A 21,046-nucleotide genomic window follows, 5' to 3' on the forward strand; every position below is an offset into this window, starting at 1 on the left:
TGTTCACTTAACCAATTCCTGAAGTTTGCAATTTATTAACTCGAACAAAAGCCCATGAAAATCCCATGATTTGTCTTTTTGTCATTAAGCACCAGTTTCACATTGGCCAAATGACTTTGTAAAAGGATTGAATTGCGATGGAAGAGACTCTGCTTCTACTTATAAAGATGACGCTTTTGTATCCATAGGTGTGTAACACTGTGCTTACAATTGATACACATCTAGATCTATACCTCTTCAAGATAAGTTACAGAACCAGAAATAGAAAAATAAAAGAACTGGTCCCAAGATTAACCCTTGCCTCTAAAACTGTGAAGTTCTTATTACCTGTAGACACAAACCGGGTTCATTCACCCAGGTAGGTAGATTAAAAAACAATTCAACACAAGGCAACAAAAAGCTTACATGAAGCAGCCTTTATAAAACAAGGCTATAATCCACACTATCAAATGCTTTAGAAAGATTTCCTGAAAGCCCACTACAACATGGTTTGTTATCCAAAGACATTGCTAAGCCTCTGCACTCACGCAGTTTACCGAAGTTTAGGTTCTGAAGAGAAACAATGAGAACACTTATAAACCCTATTTTTACTTGCACCCTCTTCTTACATCAGCACGCGGTGCACTCTCATCACTCAAAAGAAAAAAAAAAGTGCATTCACTAAAGACTTTGGATTAAAGATCCATTTCACAGTGCTGCATTTTTCAAGACGCTAAATTATAGGTTTCTAGTGACGAGGACCAGGCTTTTTCAGCTCTAACGGGATGTTTCCACGTTTGGCAGACTACCAGCCCAATGGCCTGCCAGAAAGCCAATCAAGTGAGCCCACCGGGCTCTGCAACAAAACCAGCCAAAGACCCAGTCTGCCAGCCAATCAGCCCAAAAGAACACACGTGCCGCCTTGAAAGTAGCGTCACAGATAGCGGGCCGACTTGTGAACCGGGGCAGAGGACGGCGACGGGCCTTGGCTTTATTCGCCCTGACCTCATCGACGCGAGTCACATCCACGCACTGATCCCAGATCAGAGCTGAGCCCTTAATGACTGTTTTTGACCGAGCCTGTGACATCACCGTGAGCCGTTGGGATGAGGACGGCACGTTCTGTGGCGTGCCTGTTAGTATGATCGTGTGTCTGGGCATTTTTAATGTGTAACTACTTTCAGAAAGTCGTACAGGACTTGAAGAAGGCTGTGCCGGCACAGTTCGTCTGATATTTTACTCAGCAAAGGCAGAGGGGAGCATTAAACGAGATGGAGACAAGGAGGGGGCGGCTGCTCGCTGCTTGTGGCAGGAGGGTGGGTGGGAGTCTGGAGGAGGGGGTATAAAGACAATTTCCTCCCCGCTCTTATTGCTCTGACTGTCTGCCGCCTACTGCCTTCACGGAGGTCCCTAATTGAGATCACTTGTACTTAAAAATAGGAACAAAAAAGGAACTTCTGCGGGCTAGAAGATGGAGAGGAGAAAATAAGGCAGTAATATGTGATGAAGGCTGCCATTAAAGAGCCCCAATGATAGATCTGAGCGACCGGAGAGCAGAGCCGAGAACTCTCTCTGAGTCTGCCAGCGAACCTTTAGTTGTTGACGTGTCTCACACCACCTGCTGTCAAAGCGTGCGCGTGCGGGCGCATGTGTGCGTGTCGGCTCACTTTCGATGTGTGTCTGTGTTGCTCTTTCACGGGGTTGGGTGACAGTGCCTGGGGCTGGGGCCAGAAACATGCCAAACAGAGGGAGTACAGTTCTTTCACATTTAAATTGTAGATTTCTTTTACATTGCCGCGACCAAACATTTTTTAAACCTGCCAACCATATTTGACCTCCCTTTCCCTTCGCAGCTTTTGTAGCACTAGCTACGCTCAGTTCCTTCGTCGATTTGGACCACAGCATCAGTAAACTCCGCAGGTTTTTCCTATGAAGCACGTGTCGATCACCCATGATTATGCTATTAATCAAACTATGACCGCTCGGAGACTGGTTTGGCGGATTTGCTCGCAGGAAACGCAGCATATCCTGGATAGGTACAAGGCCCCGACTGGGAACAGGAACCCCTGTAAAGAACGTTTTTGTTGGACCGAGACCATCTGTAGGTGCTAAAGACAATACAGACAGTTGGGCTAGGCCAACATTCCACTTTACACGTTCCCCCTTCCTCTGTGTATTTCACTGGTCTACTTCCTCCCTGCAAACTAGCCGGCTAGTACCAAAATATTTATAGTACATCTGCAAGACACGCGGTTCTCATGTATCCAAGAGCGCTTAGCCCCCACGTACATTATGCGAGGCAAAACTAACACCGCACTCACAGAGGGGTATTTCTTTCTGTTGTCCCTGTCCGTAGAGTTTGACTGATGATGATTTATGTGGGCTACGGACACACGGGGAAAGACAGATAGAGTGACTGCATGGCGTGAAGGCAGACAAGCGGTAGCACTCGCAGGGGACCTATCGGCTATCACTTGACCATTTCCAGCGCTGCAGCTTGGAAACTGGAAGGACAAGCACAGGCAGGAATGAGGGAGAAAAAGGAAAGAGACGTTGGGAAAGGATATATGTATGTATATACAGGAAGGTAGGTGAGAGGAATGTTGAGGAGCACTGGACCCAAACCGATGTGAGAAGGGATGCCATCATGGATGCTCAATTGCACACAGACATAAACATTCAAAAACCACCGCATGTCTGCAAATGTCCCATGCACAATTTTAGTTTTGGGGTATTTAAAGTTTGAATTAAATTTACCGTATGTTTTGTTTGGCCGCTGTCAAAGCTTGCACATCTCGCATGGACATATATTATAAGTCAGTCCATGAAAGAAAGCCTTCACTTACTGGCACCCTTGCTAAAGATGAGTGAAAAGCCCTAAATATATATGTAGCTTTTATTTCAGTAGCACAACCTAACGCTGAAAAATCAAGAAATACCTTGTTTTCAGCACTTAATCTTCTAGACTTTAAGGTCGGATGATAGCTAAATGGATCTTTGGCCATTCCTCTTTTCACACCTCGCAGTTTTTCTGTAGGATTTAGGCCTGACGACCTAAATGGCCATGAAGTAGCTGCTGATTATTTTGTCTGATGAACCATTTCTGAGTTGGTTTGTCGGTATGTTTTTTAGATTGGTATCAGAAAAATGTCATGGCCTTGCAGGATAAAAGTAATCAGATATTTCAAGAGCTTATGACAACACACACATTGAAACCTAGACTTGTGGAGCCGCAATGGCCCCACAGCATCACAGATCCTCTACCATTCCTGGGCATTAGGTTGTTTTCCACATACTCCTACCAAACCCACGTGGAATGTTGGACAAAAAAACAAAACACTCAATATTAGTCTCACTGGACCAAAGCACATGGTTCTAGTTAAAGGCCTATAGTATTTAGCAAACTCCACTTGTTTATGTTCGGGAAAATGCTTCTACATGCCAACAACCATTTGGCATCTAGATGATGCCTCGTAATTGTATATTTAGCTCCCTTAACATCCTTCTCACCATGCGTGGTGGCAAGATAAATGCGGTTCCTCGTCCAGCTTTCTTTTTCACATGGCCAGTCGACTGAAACGTTTTATTTTTTGGATCTGACTGTACACATTGGCAGGCTTAGGTGTGTAGCTGCTTTCTTGTTTCTGACTTATGGTGGAAAAACACATCTGCCGCACTTGAATGGCATAGTTGCTTGTCTGCCTGAGAGAAACTGACCTCAGTTTCACATCAGATTTATACCGTAGAGAAAAGGAAGTTTTGGATTACTAATAAGAATTTCCAAGAAACTCTGATCGCATTAAAAATGTAGACAAAAGGGATCGTCCGGGGTGCCAATTATTATGTCAAACATGGATCTTTTCCCTCCCCCGCCCCACACACACAGACTAAATGTTCTAAAATTAAAGTTGTTTTAATTTTCACAAGATGATACCTGTATAGTAAAAGACTGATTTATTTAAAGGCTTTGTACTCATCTTTACTGGGGGTACCACAAATATGGCCGACCAAATATGCAGAAGCACATGCATACATTTTTTTTTTATTTCTTTTTACCTTAACTTGTGGTAAACAATACCAAGACTGCCATTAGATCCAGTGAATGTTCCCAACTCTGAGACAACAGCTGAAAAGCAACTCTGTGAGAGTTCACTTCCTTCTCTTTTTATCCTTTCTGAGTCCAAGAAACATACCTGACGTATGCAGGCCGGGGGCCACACATACTGGGTTCGAATTCCCCCCCATTTACATGTCAGAATCGCCTCCAAGAAGACTCCGCTTACGCCAGGTCTTGCTTCCGAGTGCTCCCTTTGCTGAATGAGTTAATTTCAGAGTGTCTCGGCTGACGCAGCTCTCTCAGAGATTGGCATTTGCCTTAAACCTTAGCCTGTAATTATCCCGAGCCCATTAGGCGACTGGTCAGAAATGACTCACAGCAAGGTGGGCGTGTGGAGAAAAATGACAAGAGGATGGAGCTCACTTTCATAGCCTGCAGCCTGAGATGTCCTCGGAAGAAATCAGCTGCAGACATCTTTGGAAAAATTACAGATTTAATGAAGGAAACATCATCAAAGTTTGGCGAAATTTCCCTCGGAGATAAATGATCATTGTCTGATTGTGTGACCTATGATCCAGGATTTTCCACATGTATTCGGGTTATTCCAGAGGTTGTTAAAAATTTCATGTCATGTCTGCTCTGCGCCTAGCCAAGACTCGGATGACGCCAGCTTTATAGAGTCTAAATTGAGTCTTGAGCAGAGTCTCATCAACTGCTGGGTCCCACGAGGAACATCAATTACGTTGCGAAACACTGTCCCTCAAACCCAATCTATTCTGCGGTGTTGCATTATGGCAAAGCTGAGAATTTCAGCGTCACATGCATTAAATATCCCCCTCTCTGGCAACAGAGTTGTTGGGATGTGGTCTCGAGCTGACAATTAAATTGTCCGCTCGGAATACACTCTGGAAGCGCGAGATTTATGACCAATCATTTTGCGAGAACTGATCATCCTAAATATTTTAACTGGATTTTATAGCACCGTAGATCACTCTGCTGTGTTCGTGAATCCTCCGGGGAACTGAAAACTGTCCCCAGTAGTTGCAGAACTCATTTAGACACAATTAGAGAAGCTCTAAACACTCCAACCTGCTCTCACTGAACCATGGTTTAAGAGACTGCATCACCAAGAAGGCTCTGTTTTTGCATCATTCTGGGGAAAAAAAAGAGGTAACTGTCTGACAACTTGCTACCCACAAAGCCTTATCGTTTACCACCCTGTACCAGGTTCAGGCCACGGAAACCAACTTCTGCCAGTAAAGACTCAGAGAGCGGATACACACGGTTAAAAGCTGTAAACATTAAACCCGTGTTTACATTGCGAACCATTCTTTTTCATCAGTAATAACCTCACACTGTGAGCCTGATGATTGGGTAATATTTATTACAGGCCTTTGGGGTGTGCTTCGCTTTCAGCCTTGCTAATGTCTATAAAACCTTCCACTCTCGGCCTCGACTGTCGCGCAGACGAGCTCACTCAACCTGATTGCATATGCGCTTTTAATGCAGGCCTCCGCGGTGTCTTCAATGCGCACAGGTCATGCAGGCAAACGCATGTGGGCGTGTATGTTACACACATGTGCGCTGCAGTAAAAGGGACGGGCTCTGAGACTTTGGTTAACCAGGCTATAATTTGGAGGCCCAGCAAAGACTCCCGGCAGCCTCAGCTCTGTTTGTTTACCAGTGAGACCGATTCAGCCGTTCCCGCCGCTTCTGCAGGGTCCAGCAGGACTCGTGCATGTTGATCTATCTGGCTGTGTGCAAATGAAGTGAATCTAAGTATATGTTCTGTGTGAGAGCAAAACAGGCGAATAAAATGCAAACACCATTTGAAATACATTTCTTTAAAAGAGCATGCAGTTGTTTTCATTTTAGAAACCCATATTTCTATGAAAACGAAATAATCCTGGCAGTCATTTTAGAGCGAAGTGGGTGCAATTTCTATTATTATTATTTCTTTTAACAAATTTAAATGAAGTATTTATCAGAATTAGTAAGTATACTAGTTGTAATCATACACAGGAAAACATTCCTAGTTTGATTATTGTGAGACCAGTCCTAGTTTCTAGATTTTTGGCACAAATTTAGGCATCAGCAAAATAAGTTGTTGTCCAGTGACTCCAGACCAGCAGGGGGCCCCCATGAGCGCTTAGCTTCTCATAGAAGTAAACATTCCCAAGGTTCTAATCTGAGGTTATTTTGTATTTTTAAATTAGCTTTTATAATAATAATAATAAAAGTATTAAAATTCTTTAAATTTGCATTTATTTAGAGTATAAGGATATGAAAATGTAGCAGTTGTATTCACACAGAGAAAACTTTTCATCATCCAACAGTTATTTTAAGGCTCAAAACTGTAACATTGCTAGTTTTCTTGTTAATTCTGCTAATTGTGTGTATTAGTGGTCACATTTAATAGATGCTGTAAAACAAAGTAAATTATCACTAAATGACAATTTTCCATATATACTAACTAATTAAACCGCCTCTCCTTTCCAACTGAGCCGAACTCCAGAAATGGCTGCCAGACCAAATTAATAAACAAGAGAAATAACTTACTTATTGTTGTGCGGTTTTTAAAAAAAAATTAAAAACCACTTGTTGCCTTTTTAAGATAAAATTATGAAACTTTGCTAATTTAAAAACTGGTAATTAGTAGCTGGTGGGTTTAACTGCAACAACGGAACCACACTGCTTTCCACTCAGGGCCCCAGATTAACGTTGGGCCGGCCCTGTCTCCTATGATCCACCGACTACATTTTCATCCTGAAATGTCAGCCTTCTCATAAATGAAAAAAAAGACTAAATAAATGATGCAAACTTCCCGAAAGAAACACCCTTGCATTAAAAAAATGTTTGTCAGCAAAAACTGACTGACTTCTATTTTTGTTTGTGTTGAGTCTAATTCTCCAGAGACCAAACCGCTCACTTTCTGTCCCTGTTGGGCTTTTTTTCCCCCTTCTTCTTCTTTTTTTCCTGCCCCCGCCGTAATCCTCCTCCCAAGCAGGACTAAAAAGAAAACAATGCAACTCAATAGACCGGAGCTCACAGCCTTTCATTTAGCCGTGACTTTGAATCATCTTTGCTCTGTGTGAGCTGTTTTCCTTCACACAAACACATATGCTGCAGCGTCGCAGCATCGTAGGACTCCTTCACGGGAGAGGAAGAAAGGCAGGAGGAGAAAAGGAGCTTTCAAAATATCACTCTAATAAAATATTCCCGCTCCTCTGGGATGCTCATTCAGCATCAGGGGAGGTAAAGTGGAAAAGGCCCGTTATTGGTCTCTGTCCAACAAGGAGAATGAGAGAAAAAGAGTGAGAGAGAGACCTATTTCCTTTGAGGAAAGATGTGAAGTAAAATGAACAGAGTAACAGCTGAAGGAAAAACTTTTAACTGCAAAATAAAAAGAGGAAAAAAAAAACTACAGATGACTGTAAGAGAGCAGCTGTCTGGGTGAGTGACAGGATTCAGCTCCAGACCGAAAGCCTACCCCAGCAAGGATCAGACTGTATGTATGTATATGGACTTTGATCAGCCAGAGCAGCCCGTCGGAGCAGCAGTGTGATTTGATTGAGAGAGTGTGTAAACTGGAACAGCTCACGGATCAACACAAAAACAAGAGAAAAACTCTTAAAAGACGTCCCCCGCCCCAGTCAGTCAGAGGAAAGTGCTTTCAAACAACCCGAAATGTATCTCAAGGGATTTTTTTTTTTTTTTGCAGGTTGGTAACATTGCTGTCCTTGCAGGAATAGTTTGAAACTGTGTTTTATTTTTTCTTCAAAAGCCAAAAGAACTGCAGACTTAAGAAAGTGGTAGCAGGAAAAGACGAAATAACTTTTCAGTATCAGAATAAGCCAGGCTGGCACTGCAGTTCTCCAGATACGGCCAGCATTCTCAAAGACATTTTGACAAAACTATTTTATTCTGTAACTTTCCCTCCCATTTACTTTCAATGTAAGACAGCGAGGCTGTATCTTGATGGACTGGTAGTGATCGGGTCCAATACGACTGAATTCACCAATCCTGCCATGATTCACATCAGGTAAGCAGAATCCAATACGATGCATCAAGTTACGCCATGATACAAAACAATACTGCACAGAACGATACGGTTTGGTACAATGTGAAATGATGCAATACACTAGAATGAAACACGGGAAGGAAGCTTTGTGGCTGAGTGAGAAAAACTATTCAATTATTTATAATATAAAGGACATTTATTAAACAAGGGGTTACAGCTGCTCTAGAGTGGGACTGATTTTGTCGTTTTGATAGTTCACAAATAGGGAAGTGACAGGAAATTTTGCGACATTTGATGCAAGAACAAGACAACTTAGCTGCTGTGAGAGTTAAAATGGCATTTAGAATCGTTAAAGTTAGCTTTGGTGTGTTATAGCCGTTTTTACACTGAGTAGTGTAAAAAACATGAGCTCAGGACCTCTCAGCTACTAAAACATATGTTACAAATTTTGCAACGTTCCTGATACCTCTCCATGTGCACACGTTATATAAATTTAGGATTGTATTTATGTGTCGTTCACAATTTTGTCAGTCTTACATTTTTCAAAATTTGATTTAGGTTCATTTGTTCATCTGTTCTGTGTTCTGAACTCAGTGACAGAAGAGCTTTTTCCAGAAAACCTGGTTGGACACTAGGGTTATTTCGGCACAACTATGAAATAAACTGAACTTCATCTCCTGCGATACGGAGAAAGCATCTCACTGTCGGCACACATCCTGTTCAGCTTGATTGTTTAAAACAATTTATATATCCAAATGTGTTTGAAAAGAGTAAATAATTGATAATCTCGTCGTATTTATCACTGGTCACCATTTTTTGTCCACAAATACAAAAAAATATATATCAATTCAAATACACAACAGCAGCCTAGTTGTTGCCTTTTCATACTATTCTTTTTGATTTTCATCTCCCTTTAGTGCTCTACCTGGGATTTCTGTCATTGAGCTTGATTTCTCAAGTACAATTTCAACCAGGTCAATCAGCGAGCATAAGGAGAAGTTGTGAGCCATGATGTTGATTTTCTGCACCGTTTTAGAATCGCAGTCTGCCTGTAGTTGTAAAAATGGCAGCCGAGGAAATGAACGAACAAACTTCTCTTTCCGCAGTGGAGGACGGTCGCTTGCAGCTGTAAGTTTCATAACGTTGACTTGCCGTATTACGTACATCACAGCCAAACGTTAGGAGTTGTAGATTAGTAGTATTGTGTATTTAATAAGAAGTGTCATTTAAAGGAAAATTTAACAGGTTTTTATAGATTTGTTACTTCTGTATAAACTTACTCAAGGGAAATAGAGCCAGCAAAAAAAATAAAAATAAAAATCATTACAGTATATTGTTTCTTTGCATAGGTTAAGTTTGCAAAGATTTAAATAAAACACTTCAATCTGAAGATTTCTCTCCAGTTTCTTTCCTTCTCTCTCTCTCCTTCCTTCTTCCTCTCTAGAGGCCACTCTACAAATGAGAGCTACCTTTTCTCGCTTCCCCCTCTCTCCCCAGAGACTTGTCAATGTCAGCTACACACCCGATTCAAAGTTCAAAGACTAACATCACACTAAACACACCTACACACACTCCTCTACCCCCCACCCTCCCAAACCCTCCACTACCTCCACCCTTTGTGTCCCTGGGGCGTATTTCATTTTGGTGTCGGTGAACGCATTTGAATGAGTCTCCGTGTGTGCCGGTGTGTGTGCGTGTGTCTGCGAGTGTGTGCGTGCCACAGGTGGCGCGGCGCTGGTGACTCTGACTGTTGTGGTGGCCAAAAGCATCACCGCCCCATCGCATTTGTCATCGCCCTTTTCCTGAAAGCGTGGGTGGGAGGGGACCTCGGAAGGGACGGGAAGGGAGGTAGGCGAGGAGAGCTGATGACGGCAAATTGCAACCTTTGACAGTGCCATATGGGAGGTGGTTCTGAAGAGTCAGCCCTACGGAGGACCAATCTGTAGCTACCGGCCGTCTCTACCCTCTGTTTTTTTTTGTGCTGCTCACTACATCTCTCCCACCGGAATCCGCGACACATGAAACGTCCGTCTCCCGTGCGTCGTCGAATCACGGAGTGGTCGGGAACCATAAAAAGCTTGTGTGGGTGTCGTCGAGTGGGTGGGCTCCCCGACGTTCAGGTGTATTTGATCTGTTGTGTTCACACCTCGACGCTGGCAGGGGAGCCCCCCCCCCACTCTCCGCCCCTCTGCGTGGGCTGGTAATTCGAGCAAATTAGGAGATGGGGCCTGTGTGCCATTAATGACACCCCACACCCTCTGCTGCACATCCACCTATTGTTCCCTCCCCTGCACACACCTTTCTTTTCTTCCGCGCCGAATCGCCCCCTCCTCGGTCCCATCTGTGCCTCCTGCTCAACACTCAACCTCAGTCAGGCTGAAGGCGCAGAGTGTGTGGAATGCACACACACATAAACATATAGCGCACATGGGGGCGGGCTGAGGGGTTCGCCAGGGAAGGGGGGGGATTGGTTCCAGGTGTCAGTTTGAGTGAGCGCATTAATCAAGCGGACAGATCTTCCTGACAGACACCTTCACACACACTCGAAGCCCTCGCACAGCATACACACTTTACAGTAGAGCTCCTACATATTCAGCTCCATGCAAAGGTATTCATGCTGGCAGAGGTTTTCCATGTTTTGTCAGGACTTTAATGTATTTAATTAGGATTTTGTGTGACGGGCCAAAACAGAGTAATGGTGAAGGAAAATGATATACGAGTTGAAAATGTTTTTTTTTTTAATCTGAAAAGTGTGGCAGTAATTTGTATTAAGACTCAAATACTATAGGGTCTGCATTTCCATTGACCATTCAGTTGCGCAAATTGAATTTACAAAGGGGGAAAAAAATAAAACAAATCAAGTTTTTCAAAATAAAAGCCTGCACTAGGATGAAGTGGTTTTTCAGAGCTGTGTCAAAATTGGTGTTTTTCGCAAAACTACGATAGAAACACTTTTTCCGCATCAGGCCAGTTTTCTCTAGACAGCGCTCAGACGGCTCCACCAGAAGTCTCACAGCTTCGCTCAGTTCACCAAAAACTGACTTTGACATTCGAACGTGTTGAAGCCGTCGCTTTTCTGTAAAACTCCCAAAATCTCAGGGATCTGTATAGGTCGCCGATTCCCAGGGTCTTTCCTCATATAAGTGTTTACATCTGTCACCGCCATGCATTTTTATCACCTACTCACGTGTGATTTTAATTGCATTTCTTATTTCATGGAAACACCGCAATTGCTAAATTGTGTTTTTTCGACATTAAGAGACTATCGAAAAAGTTTTGCGTGCATTTGCAATGGAAACGCAGCTCATGTTTCCTCTAAAAATAGTAGAGAATCTGCCCAGTTCCCCCTCAGAGTCATGATAAACACTCCTGTGTTCTGTGAAGGCCTCAAGGTAAAGGTAGAGTTAGACTTTAAAGTAACATTTTAAGCTCTGACCATCACCTTGAGCTCAATTCTAATCTGTTATCTGACAACATAAACTCTCAGGTCAGGAATGCAGCAAAGAGGCCCATGATGACTCTGGAGGAGCTGCAGAAATCCTCAGCTCAGGTGGGAGAGATATTCAACAGTTCAACAGAGCACTGCAAACCTGGGCTTTACGGAAAACCGACGAGAGGAAAGCGCCGTGAAGATCTACTGAAACTAAACTACATGCAGAACTTTGTGTGAGACGAGGAAACTCGCATCTAACAAGATGGTCGGAAAAGGTGTGGAGACGGATGGAGGTAAACGCAGGACAATCCCTAGAGGAAAACCTGAAGACTGGACTGGGGCCGAGGTTCACCTCCCCACTGAACGGCTTTAAAGCGACAACGGAAGCGCTTCGATAAAAGAATATTCACGCGTTAGAAACTCCCACAGCTAAATCCGATTAAGATTTTGTTGCAAGACTTGGAACGTCGGCATTCCCAGTGGGGCTCGCCATCCAATCTGACTGAACTCGAGCCAATTTGCAAAGACAAATGAAGTTTGTGGTGTTAATGGGACAAAATGTGGAAAAGTTCAAGGATTATGAAAACTTTAAAAAAGACACACAACAACAGGCTAAAATGGTAAAATGTTTGACTATTTAAAAATATTTAAACGGAGTTAAACTCGTAGACGGATCACATTTGGCTACTTGGATACCAGTTTAATTCATTCCTAGAAATGAATCAAATTTACTCATGTGTGCTTATTTAATCACTTCGTGGATGAGCCACTCCAGCTCCTGCTCTTTTTTATTATCCTTCGCAGGAAAGTGCAGTTTTTTTACATATACGTTTGAGTCCATCTCGAGTCAGAGGGGATACCGCATTCCTTTCAGATTAAACCAAACAGGGTGAAATAGTTGGCCATTTTTCCCCCGTCGCAGACGAGAACAGGTAGCGCCTTGTGCCGGTGCTGCGGGCCGCGCTCTCATTTACTCACATCGTTACAAGCTGAATCCAAACACGGGGAAAGCGCAACACTCCATATTTCCTCTTAATATAGAAAAGGCTGAAAGTCCAAGCGGGTGGGGAGGGGTGTTGCGGGATGATGTTCAGGTTTCCCTGCGGTTCGAGATCGCTGTATCAGCTCGGCCCAAAGCCGTCTGCTGATCGAATAACAGGAATCAAACGCAAATAAAGGTGAAGGTGGCAAAGGGGAAAAAAAGGAAGGACTTGACACGGGACAGAACGAGGTGAAGCGGCTTGTGTTTCATTAGAATGAACCCGGTCCAAGATAGACCAATTTTGAAAGTGTTAGGTAGTTACTTCCTCTCTGAGGGCTTATATCGGATAACGGTAATTCGCCCAGCGTGATGCTGCTGTTGCTGCTGCTGCGGAGGACGAGGGCCTGAACCCGCTAAGTGTTGAAAAAGCGCTGCTTTAAAAGATTCGCCGGTTGACGGTTACCCGTCAATGTGTAGAGGAGTCGAGAGTTCGAAAAGCTATCCAAAATCAAACCGATCAGACTTTTACTTTGAATAAAAATGGCAAAGATTTGGACAAGATTGTAAAAGGAGAAAGAAAAAAGAGATAAAAAAAAGAGAGGTTAGCAGTAACTGTGTTTAAAAAGCGAGTCTATCGTCAACACTATCAACAGGCAGAACAGTCAGCTGGCAGGTCACCTTATCATAATAGTGTAATTACTCCCATTGCAAGCGGGTATTGGGATAAAACAAAAGATAATACACGCTGCCTTGTGAAAATGTGCGCCGAATTGTGGGTTTGTTGTCACAGTCTTCATATTACAGGGATTAGAGTAATCTCATTTGTTTTAACAACTCTCCGTTCCTTCTCTTCCACCGAAGCCAGACGATAATCCATGAACTAATAGCTCAGAGTTAGGAAGGAAAACAGAATCCAATCGTTTGCAGGTTATTTGCTGTATGTTAAATTACATGCAGAAGCGCTTCTCACAAGTTTTTACTGGCAGACTTTTGTTGGCTATTTAACCTGTGCATGTGTATGAGATTCACATGAAACGATAACGCTGAGTAAAAGTAAGTTTCACTGTATTTACACAACACATTACTTGGTGTTAACTGCCTCTATATAATGCAGGACATCCACATTTATTTTTATAGTTGCTTAAATCATGTAGCATACTTATTGTTAGTAGTAATAATGATGGTATTAGCTACGTGTAGTTATTTTTTTTTATTATTTTGAGAGATATGCTTATGTTCCTGAGAGGTTATTGTGCAGAATTTGATCCATTTTTTATAGGAGTTGGATATTTTGTCAGCCTATCTGCCATTCGCAGTCAGCTGCTAACAAACATACTATAAAATAGTTTAACTAAGAGTGATAGGTGGTGCTTCTTCCACGTTCCAGCTCATGAGAGGACATGAGCTGGAACGTGTCCTCAAGTCCTCATGAGAGGACGTGAGGAACTTTTTACTTTGTTTTTGTCTTCAGAAATTGATAAAAACTGTGATTTAATAGAATCTGTCGGCAGAGCAGGGTAATCCAATCCATCCACTGATATTTTGTCTGATTACATCACAGGTTTAATGCTATAAAAGCACTGACAATGCTCGGTTTTTGGGCGTCATCGTGCTACGTGGGAGAGCAGGTGCCTCAAAGTCCTCCTGGGATTTGATTCCCAAACTCAGGAGACTTTTTTCATTTCACAAAAGCATTTCACAAACAGAGAAAAAAAAAAAGTTTGTAATTTACCTCAAACTTACAAGGGAGACTTCACTTCAACGAGACACATCCAGGCATTTTACGAACCTAAAATCCCCAGAGACCCTGAACCAACAAGAGTGACGGGTTCTTGCCCCTTTTAGTTTCCTGTTTTTTTTTTTCCAACTACTTCCAAACAGATGAATTTATCTTTCTTGCAAAGTGTAGGCTCCTTTATTCAACTCAGCTGACCACCATTGCACAGCAACTGGTCTGTCAGGGTCAGCGCTTTGTCACTGTATGAATTTATGACCCATACAGTCATAAATCGAGGCTTGCTTCGGCACTTTCTCACGTATCGCTTTACAAGAACTTTAAAAAATTAGGAACATGATCAGAGAATGTTTCTGTTGTGTTGTAAAGAGAACTCTCAAACCCTCCATATACTGTGAAAACCAGCCCATGCCTACTCCGAACCTTTGTTGCCTTCGCAGCATCGCTGTAGAAAGGGTGAAAATTACAGATAGTTTCCTAAAAAAAAAAAAAAAAAAAAAAAGTGGGAATAGCTTGTTTCAGCCCATTAAAATCACAGGTTATTGTGTTTCCATGACACTCTCATTCAGACCGTAATGGCTACCTGCAGCTTAAGTTTTGCCCGCAACAAGCCCACCAATCGCTGCTTGCACATTTCACTCACATTACAGAGCGGGTTAATCCATGTCTGAATAAATCCTGATCACGTTAACACTCTGAACCTTTCTGTTTTCCCCCTCGGGAACAAGCGTAGGCTAATAGGTTTTATTAGCCCGGGCAGTTTGCAAACACAAACAGAAGCGTTTTTACTTCATCAAGTATGACCCTGCTGGGATTAAATAGCAAGTTTGCCTCAGAGGTACAATTAAGAGACGCTAAAAAGAGTTCCTTTGAGCGCGGAGTTGAGGGAAGAGTCTCCGCTGCACAGTAGCAGCCAGTGAAGCGCTGCCGCTTTTTTTTTTCTTTTTTTCCCCCCCTCTGGCATTTTCAAATTACCTATTGATGAGTGGGCTTCACTTCGCTCCCCGGCTAGGATTGGGGGGCATGGGGGGATGGGAGAGGAGGGGTGATGTCTGGTTCACTTTTAAGATGTCTCCAAGAAGCAGGCCTGTGGTTAGATCTAAGGCAATACTTATGCAACAGAAGCTTGCCTTTCTCAAATACATATACGGTTTCCCTTGCAAATTATCCGAGATTTTCTTCAGAGGTGGGGGGGGTGAAGTTTTCCGCATGCAGTCCTCGGATATTTACCCCTTTCGCTTTTGATCGTGTTGACTCGGGTCCCTTTGCCTTTTTTTTTTCTTCTTCTTTTTTTTATTTTTTTATTATTCTTTACTGTTCCTGCACGACTTTATTGAACGATAATTGCTACCCATGACTTAATTGTCTATACGTAATTAGGTTTGTAAGAGAGAAAATAGGCAGTTAAATGTTCCCCAGAGAGGCAGTGGCGGTTGAGTGGGTGCCACACGTGTTGTCGATTATTCTGCCCCTCTCCATCTGATCTGCCAGTATGAGGAGATATAATAAAAGAAAAATGGATTTCGAAGCGATTTAATGAGTAGTGCCTGACGCAAAGTGCCAAGACAAATTTTAATGATCCTCTGTCTTTGCTTAATTAGAAATCTTCGCCAGCTCAGTTTATTGCTGTGGATTAAAAGCTGGGTCTAGAATTAAAAGTGTCCCCGATAAGCAACAATGTGCAGACAGAGTGGAAAAAAACAAACAAACAAACAAACAAACAAAGGGAGGGGGTTTGATGAAAACAGACTGTCGCTGGACCAAACGAAACACGACAACAGAAGGAGTTGAAAATGTGATCTTATTTAAACGGATTTACTAGAAGCTTTTAAAGCGAAGCAAAGATGAAACTTCATTGGGAATTTTAACGAAGCGATTCAAGGAAAACTACTTACGGTGCCACTTGCAATTGTCATGATATGTTAAACATACTAAATCATGTTTTTCTTTTTTTGATTAGGGGGACTGAGTTTTTTCGGGCCTGACATTAAATAACAAGTGGCAATGCCTTTACACTTAAACTAATTATCACTTTCATCTCCTTCCCTACCTGAAATCCGCAGAGATCTACACCTGAATGCACCACAGCAGGCTCTTTTTCTCTTATCCTCTCGTGCCCCAGAGACTCGCCGAAAGGTCAGAGGGGGTTAGAGCGTTAATAGGTGGCGGTGATTGTTAGAAAGCTCCCTCTCTCTCTCTCTTTCTCTTTCTCCACATTCCCTGCAGCCTGCTTCTGTACGGAGCAGCTGTGGCTGACCACGGAGCGACTTCTGCAAAACATCTTTTACGCGTTTGATTTGGACAAGGCGAGCAAAAGCTGCGGAGCGGAGCAGGGAGGGAGACATGTCTTGCATCAGGAGGAAATATTTGCTTCCTTCAATTTGGGAAAAAAAAATCCATGCAATATGGTTAATTTTGCAACCTTGAAGTAGACTCTGTAAAAGAGCTGTCACAGCAGCTTAAAGTAAATCTACAGGAAAGGGTGGAGGTGGAGGGGGTCTTAAGTGAAACATGCAAGTTGGCCTTCCCAGGTAGCCTCTGCTCCTGTTCAGGAGTTATTTTTGTCCCCTAATTTCAAACAGAGAAACGAGGGGATTAAAAAGTATCCGAGGCGAGGAGTTATTTTTAGACGTCCAATAAAAATCAGAACGAAGTGGTTGTTCTAAATCCGAGTTTATGATGAGTTTGCTCAGTTCCGAATTTCCGTCAGCCGGTTCAAGCCGCTGCGGTGCTGGAGGAAATCTAAACAGATTAATTGATGACAGCAGAGCGACCGAGCAGCTTTAGGAAGCGATTACAGATCCCTCTTGGCAGCCTAATCAATACTGTATTCCCAACAGAGACACATAAACCCACACACAGCCCAGTAATCCCCACATCTTGTTCCAATGCTCAACTGTAAACTCCCTTGCGCAGCGGCTGTTTACGTCTGTCAAAAATATCACCCCTGCCTTTGTTTTTGGTTCTGCAATGGCATCGCTCTCTAAATCTAAGGGTACGTTGCACAAACATGTCATCTCCCTCTTCCAGGAATATTTATAAACACTGCATATAAGTAAATACTGGAATCTCTCAGTGCAGATTTAATTTTTTATTTTTTTTGGTCACTTGTCAAAAAGTCTTGATGACGGTTGGGTCTCTCTCTTCCACCACAAATGCTCAAAAAATTGATGGCGGTGACCTCGGCTGATCCTCGTCTGGATTCAAATCCTTCAAGATCTTCAGGTCCAAGATCTTTATCCTCATCACAGAAGTTATCCGCATCTCAGCAGCTGACCTCCCCCCCCCACACCGAGTCCTTTCCGTGAACCCAAGCCCCGCAACCGACCTGTTTCCAGAAGAGAATCGGCGACCGGCGAACGTAGGTACTCACCCCAGAAGAAGTTTTGCTGACATGGTGTCACTGTGCTGAAGAGGCTGTTAGATGCCATGGCTGCCTCTGGTTCCAGCAAGCCCCACTTTTGTTCCTCTGCGGTTTCTGTGACCCTCGACACGTCCTAAACCAAGAGCACGCAGCGTGTCATGAAGGCGGAAAAAAAATGGAAAAGCCATCCACAAGACATGCTTCTACGTATCAACTATTTGGATGACCACAAGTAACGACCAGGTTTGGTTTTATAGAGAAAAAAAAAAAAGAAAAAATTGCAGAGGCAAATATCGCTTTTGCGGATAGATCAGATGGTGTCGGACTGGCTTGCCTGGCCAGTGTGGTTGGAACGTACTTACTTGCTTAGCGCCGTCCTTGTGACTGGTGTTGGCCCGTGACGATTAACCATTTACACTCCAGGTCGCCCTCAGACACCAACCCCGAGCCGCACGTCTGTGGTTCTGTGGTTGTTGGGGAGGCGAGCAGAGCCCTCACACAACCCAAAAGGCACCAGCTTTAAAACTCGTCTCTTTCCTGCCCTCCATGCGGCGTCACTGGAGACCCTGGGTCACATGCCCGCCGACGTCATCACGGCACAGCAGCTGAGTGGGACAGCCTACAGTTGCAGCTTGTCTTGCCTCTTGCCTCCCCTTCCAAGAGTTTTTTCCTCTCCCCTCCTTCTCCCACCACGCGTGATCCAGCAGCGTTTTCCAGGCTCTCTTGGGACCCGGTTCCTGACGCTCCCATGAGTCAGGAAGCCTCAGTGGGGGCCAGGTTGCTCAACCGCCCATGCTCCTCTCGGCATATGGGCAACAGTGACTCTCTCTGCCTTGCTCTCCCTTCACTCATTCAGCCCCCCTTCCCCTCCTTCTCTCCTTCCCGTCTATGTCTCTCTCTGTGACTCTGCTGCTCCTTCCCTCAACTCGTTTAACAGGCTGCCGTGCTGCTCCTGTCTGCCTTTGAGCAGGGAGAGCTGAACTTGGTAAGATTTGAGGGTGTGAGTGAAGAGCGAAAGGCTGGCTGGCTGGCTGACTGGCTGGCGGTGTGAGGCTGGGTGTGTGCGACTGCGTGTGTTTGTCTGTGTAAGCATGTGCAGCAGGAGGAGAGAGAAAAAGCGAGTGGAAAGCGGAGGTGTTATGACACTCGGCCGAGGAGACTTGCCCGAAATTTCCTGTTTTCTCCCGTCTCGAATATTGCCGCGCCGCAGACAGCAATTCGTGTTATTGCGTCACGCTCCACTGGCATGCGTTTGTGCATGTGCATTTGCATCCAAGCCAATGCACTGACCCGTCACTGGCCTCCACTAAAGAGAAGGACCGGGGCGATTCCTGTAAGAGGCCACGCATCGCGGCCACCTGTCCTCTCGCTGAGAAGGCTTCACGTCACACAGTCTTGTGAACAATCGGACACACACACACAAACACCCACGCGAACGCAGACACCCTGCAAACCTCCCCACCCCAGCCAACAACCAGTGATTAATCACAGGATAATTCCCATGAAGGCTCAAGCCGTACACATGCTTGCACGCCACAGAGACGGTTGGGCTTTTGATCAGCGATCACAGGTGGGAGCTCTGACGGATCATAAAGGGAGGCGAGGTTTTGGTGGAGAACCAAAAGAATGAGTGGTATGAAGATCATCGAGATAAACGGTTTGCATCTCATCTTGTCATCAAACCGTAAAAAAATCAGAGAGAAAACTGACATTGTTGTAGTGATTAATAATTGCATAAATCTGCCAAAACAGTCATGAGGTGTGATAGTCGCTCACAAAGAAAAGTCTTTATGTTGCAACTGCAACTTTTAATGTACATGGGAGAATTTTACCTGACAGATCAACATAAAGCGCCACATAATTGCTCAGTTTTGAAAGGCAATGTGTGAGCCTGCACTCAGCACGTTTCTCTCACAGTGCAGTTAATTGCGTTCCGTCCTTCTTTGGGTACAGACGGAGCGCTAGCTGTTCTGTGAATGCCTCAGGGGTTTGTTACAGGGCGTTAATGAACGAACAGCATCATAAAGATCGAGGAACACAACAGACAGGTGGGGAATAAGGTGTTGATTAAGATTAAAGAAGAGTTGAGTGATAAAATACGGCCCTCAAACTTCAAAATAGAACATCTTTCAAGCCAAAAGTGAAAGATGCCAACGGTAACTCTGGAGGAGCTGCAGAGATCCACAACTCTTGAGGAACAATGTATTAGCAGGGCAATGTTATAGCAGTGCACTCCACAAATCTAGTCTTTATGGAAGAGTGGGAGGAAGAAAATCAACACTGGAGGAAAGCCAAAAAGAGTAACAGCTAACCAGAGCTGGAAGAATGTACCTGGGCAAAACAAACAAACAAAAATTTAACTTTGAGGACTACATGCAAAATGCAATGTATGGCAGAAAAATGCATTGGATATCATACTAAACAGACCATAGCCTTGATGAAGGATGGTGGTGTTAGCATCATGGTAGGGAAACCTTTTAGCAAAGCTGAGGTTCACCTTCTTGGAATGAAACAAAGTCAGATTTTTCCTTTTGTTTGACAATTATGCAATACATGTATTGAGCTGTCACATAAAATCTCAGAAAAGTACATTGAAGTTTGTGGTTTTAAATTCATATAATGTAAGAAATAAAAGTGTTTTTTTTTGTTTTTTTTAGCAAATTAAAAAAAAATACCTGAGAGAACTTGTTGTATTCGGGAGATTGAATTTTATATGACTAATTGAGTTTGAGGTATTTTCATATTGTTTCAAGAAATACTCAAACATATATTGATTACAATATATGTTTGTTAACTACAAACATATATTGTAATCAACAAATCCGGTACCAGTAGTTAAGATACGTCTCTGTACAATTTTATTTATTTATTTTCTACATCAGATTTGGAAATAACTCTGGTAAAAAAAAACAAACATTGTATGATTGAAATAATGTACGTTCTATACTTCAATGGTTTTTAAAATAATTGTTCCCCAAGAAAAAAACTCAACATTAAAAAAAAAAAAAAAAAAATTGTCATTTCAGTTCAGTAGGCATTTGGAATCAAAGGTATTTAGGAAAGACAAAGTTTTAAAATGTTCTGCTTTTATAGCCGCTGGAGTTTCCACCGTAGCGTTCCTTTGGTCCAAAGACCTTTTAATGAGATGCCAGAAAAACTGGCAGAACAACCAATTTTCTCTGGCCAAGTGAAGCATAAAGTAGCACACCTGCTTCCAGAAAAACATGAGCAGTTTTAATATGGAAAGTAAAGAAGCACCACCCATCACTCCAATGAAGGTTGTCAAAGCTACAAGCAGTATAAAGAGTCGAGCAGCAAACTACATGTTGGCTACATGAGCAGACAGCCCAACAAACTAACCATTAACTTGTATTACTACAAAATAAAGATGTTGTCTTTTCTACTATAAGAAGTGTGCTAACTATGTTATTTAGAGTTTTACTGTAGTCTATATAAAAATAACTGTATGTGGTTT

General features: G+C 43.2%; 1 protein-coding gene across 4 annotated transcripts in view; it reads right to left on the reverse strand.

Moving 5' to 3' along the window:
- LOC103148026 (RUNX family transcription factor 2) overlaps nt 1-19,131 on the reverse strand; it is a 60,666-nt gene extending 41,535 nt beyond the window's left edge. The window contains exons 1-2 of one of the 4 annotated variants that reach the window (XM_016678934.1): nt 17,934-19,131; nt 17,581-17,704 (exon numbers count right to left, since the gene is read on the reverse strand). In XM_016678934.1, coding sequence (XP_016534420.1) covers nt 17,581-17,638 — 58 coding nt within the window. In that variant the 5' untranslated portion in view covers nt 17,639-17,704; nt 17,934-19,131. Of the gene's footprint in view, nt 1-17,580; nt 17,902-17,933 lie in introns of those variants that run through there. The other 3 variants (XM_016678933.1, XM_007566622.2, XM_007566621.2) reach the window with 3 other exon arrangements.
- Nucleotides 19,132-21,046: the final 1,915 nt, after the last annotated feature.

Source organism: Poecilia formosa, unplaced genomic scaffold, assembly GCF_000485575.1.
Source record: "Poecilia formosa unplaced genomic scaffold, Poecilia_formosa-5.1.2 Scaffold195, whole genome shotgun sequence".
NCBI lineage: Eukaryota > Metazoa > Chordata > Actinopteri > Cyprinodontiformes > Poeciliidae > Poecilia > Poecilia formosa.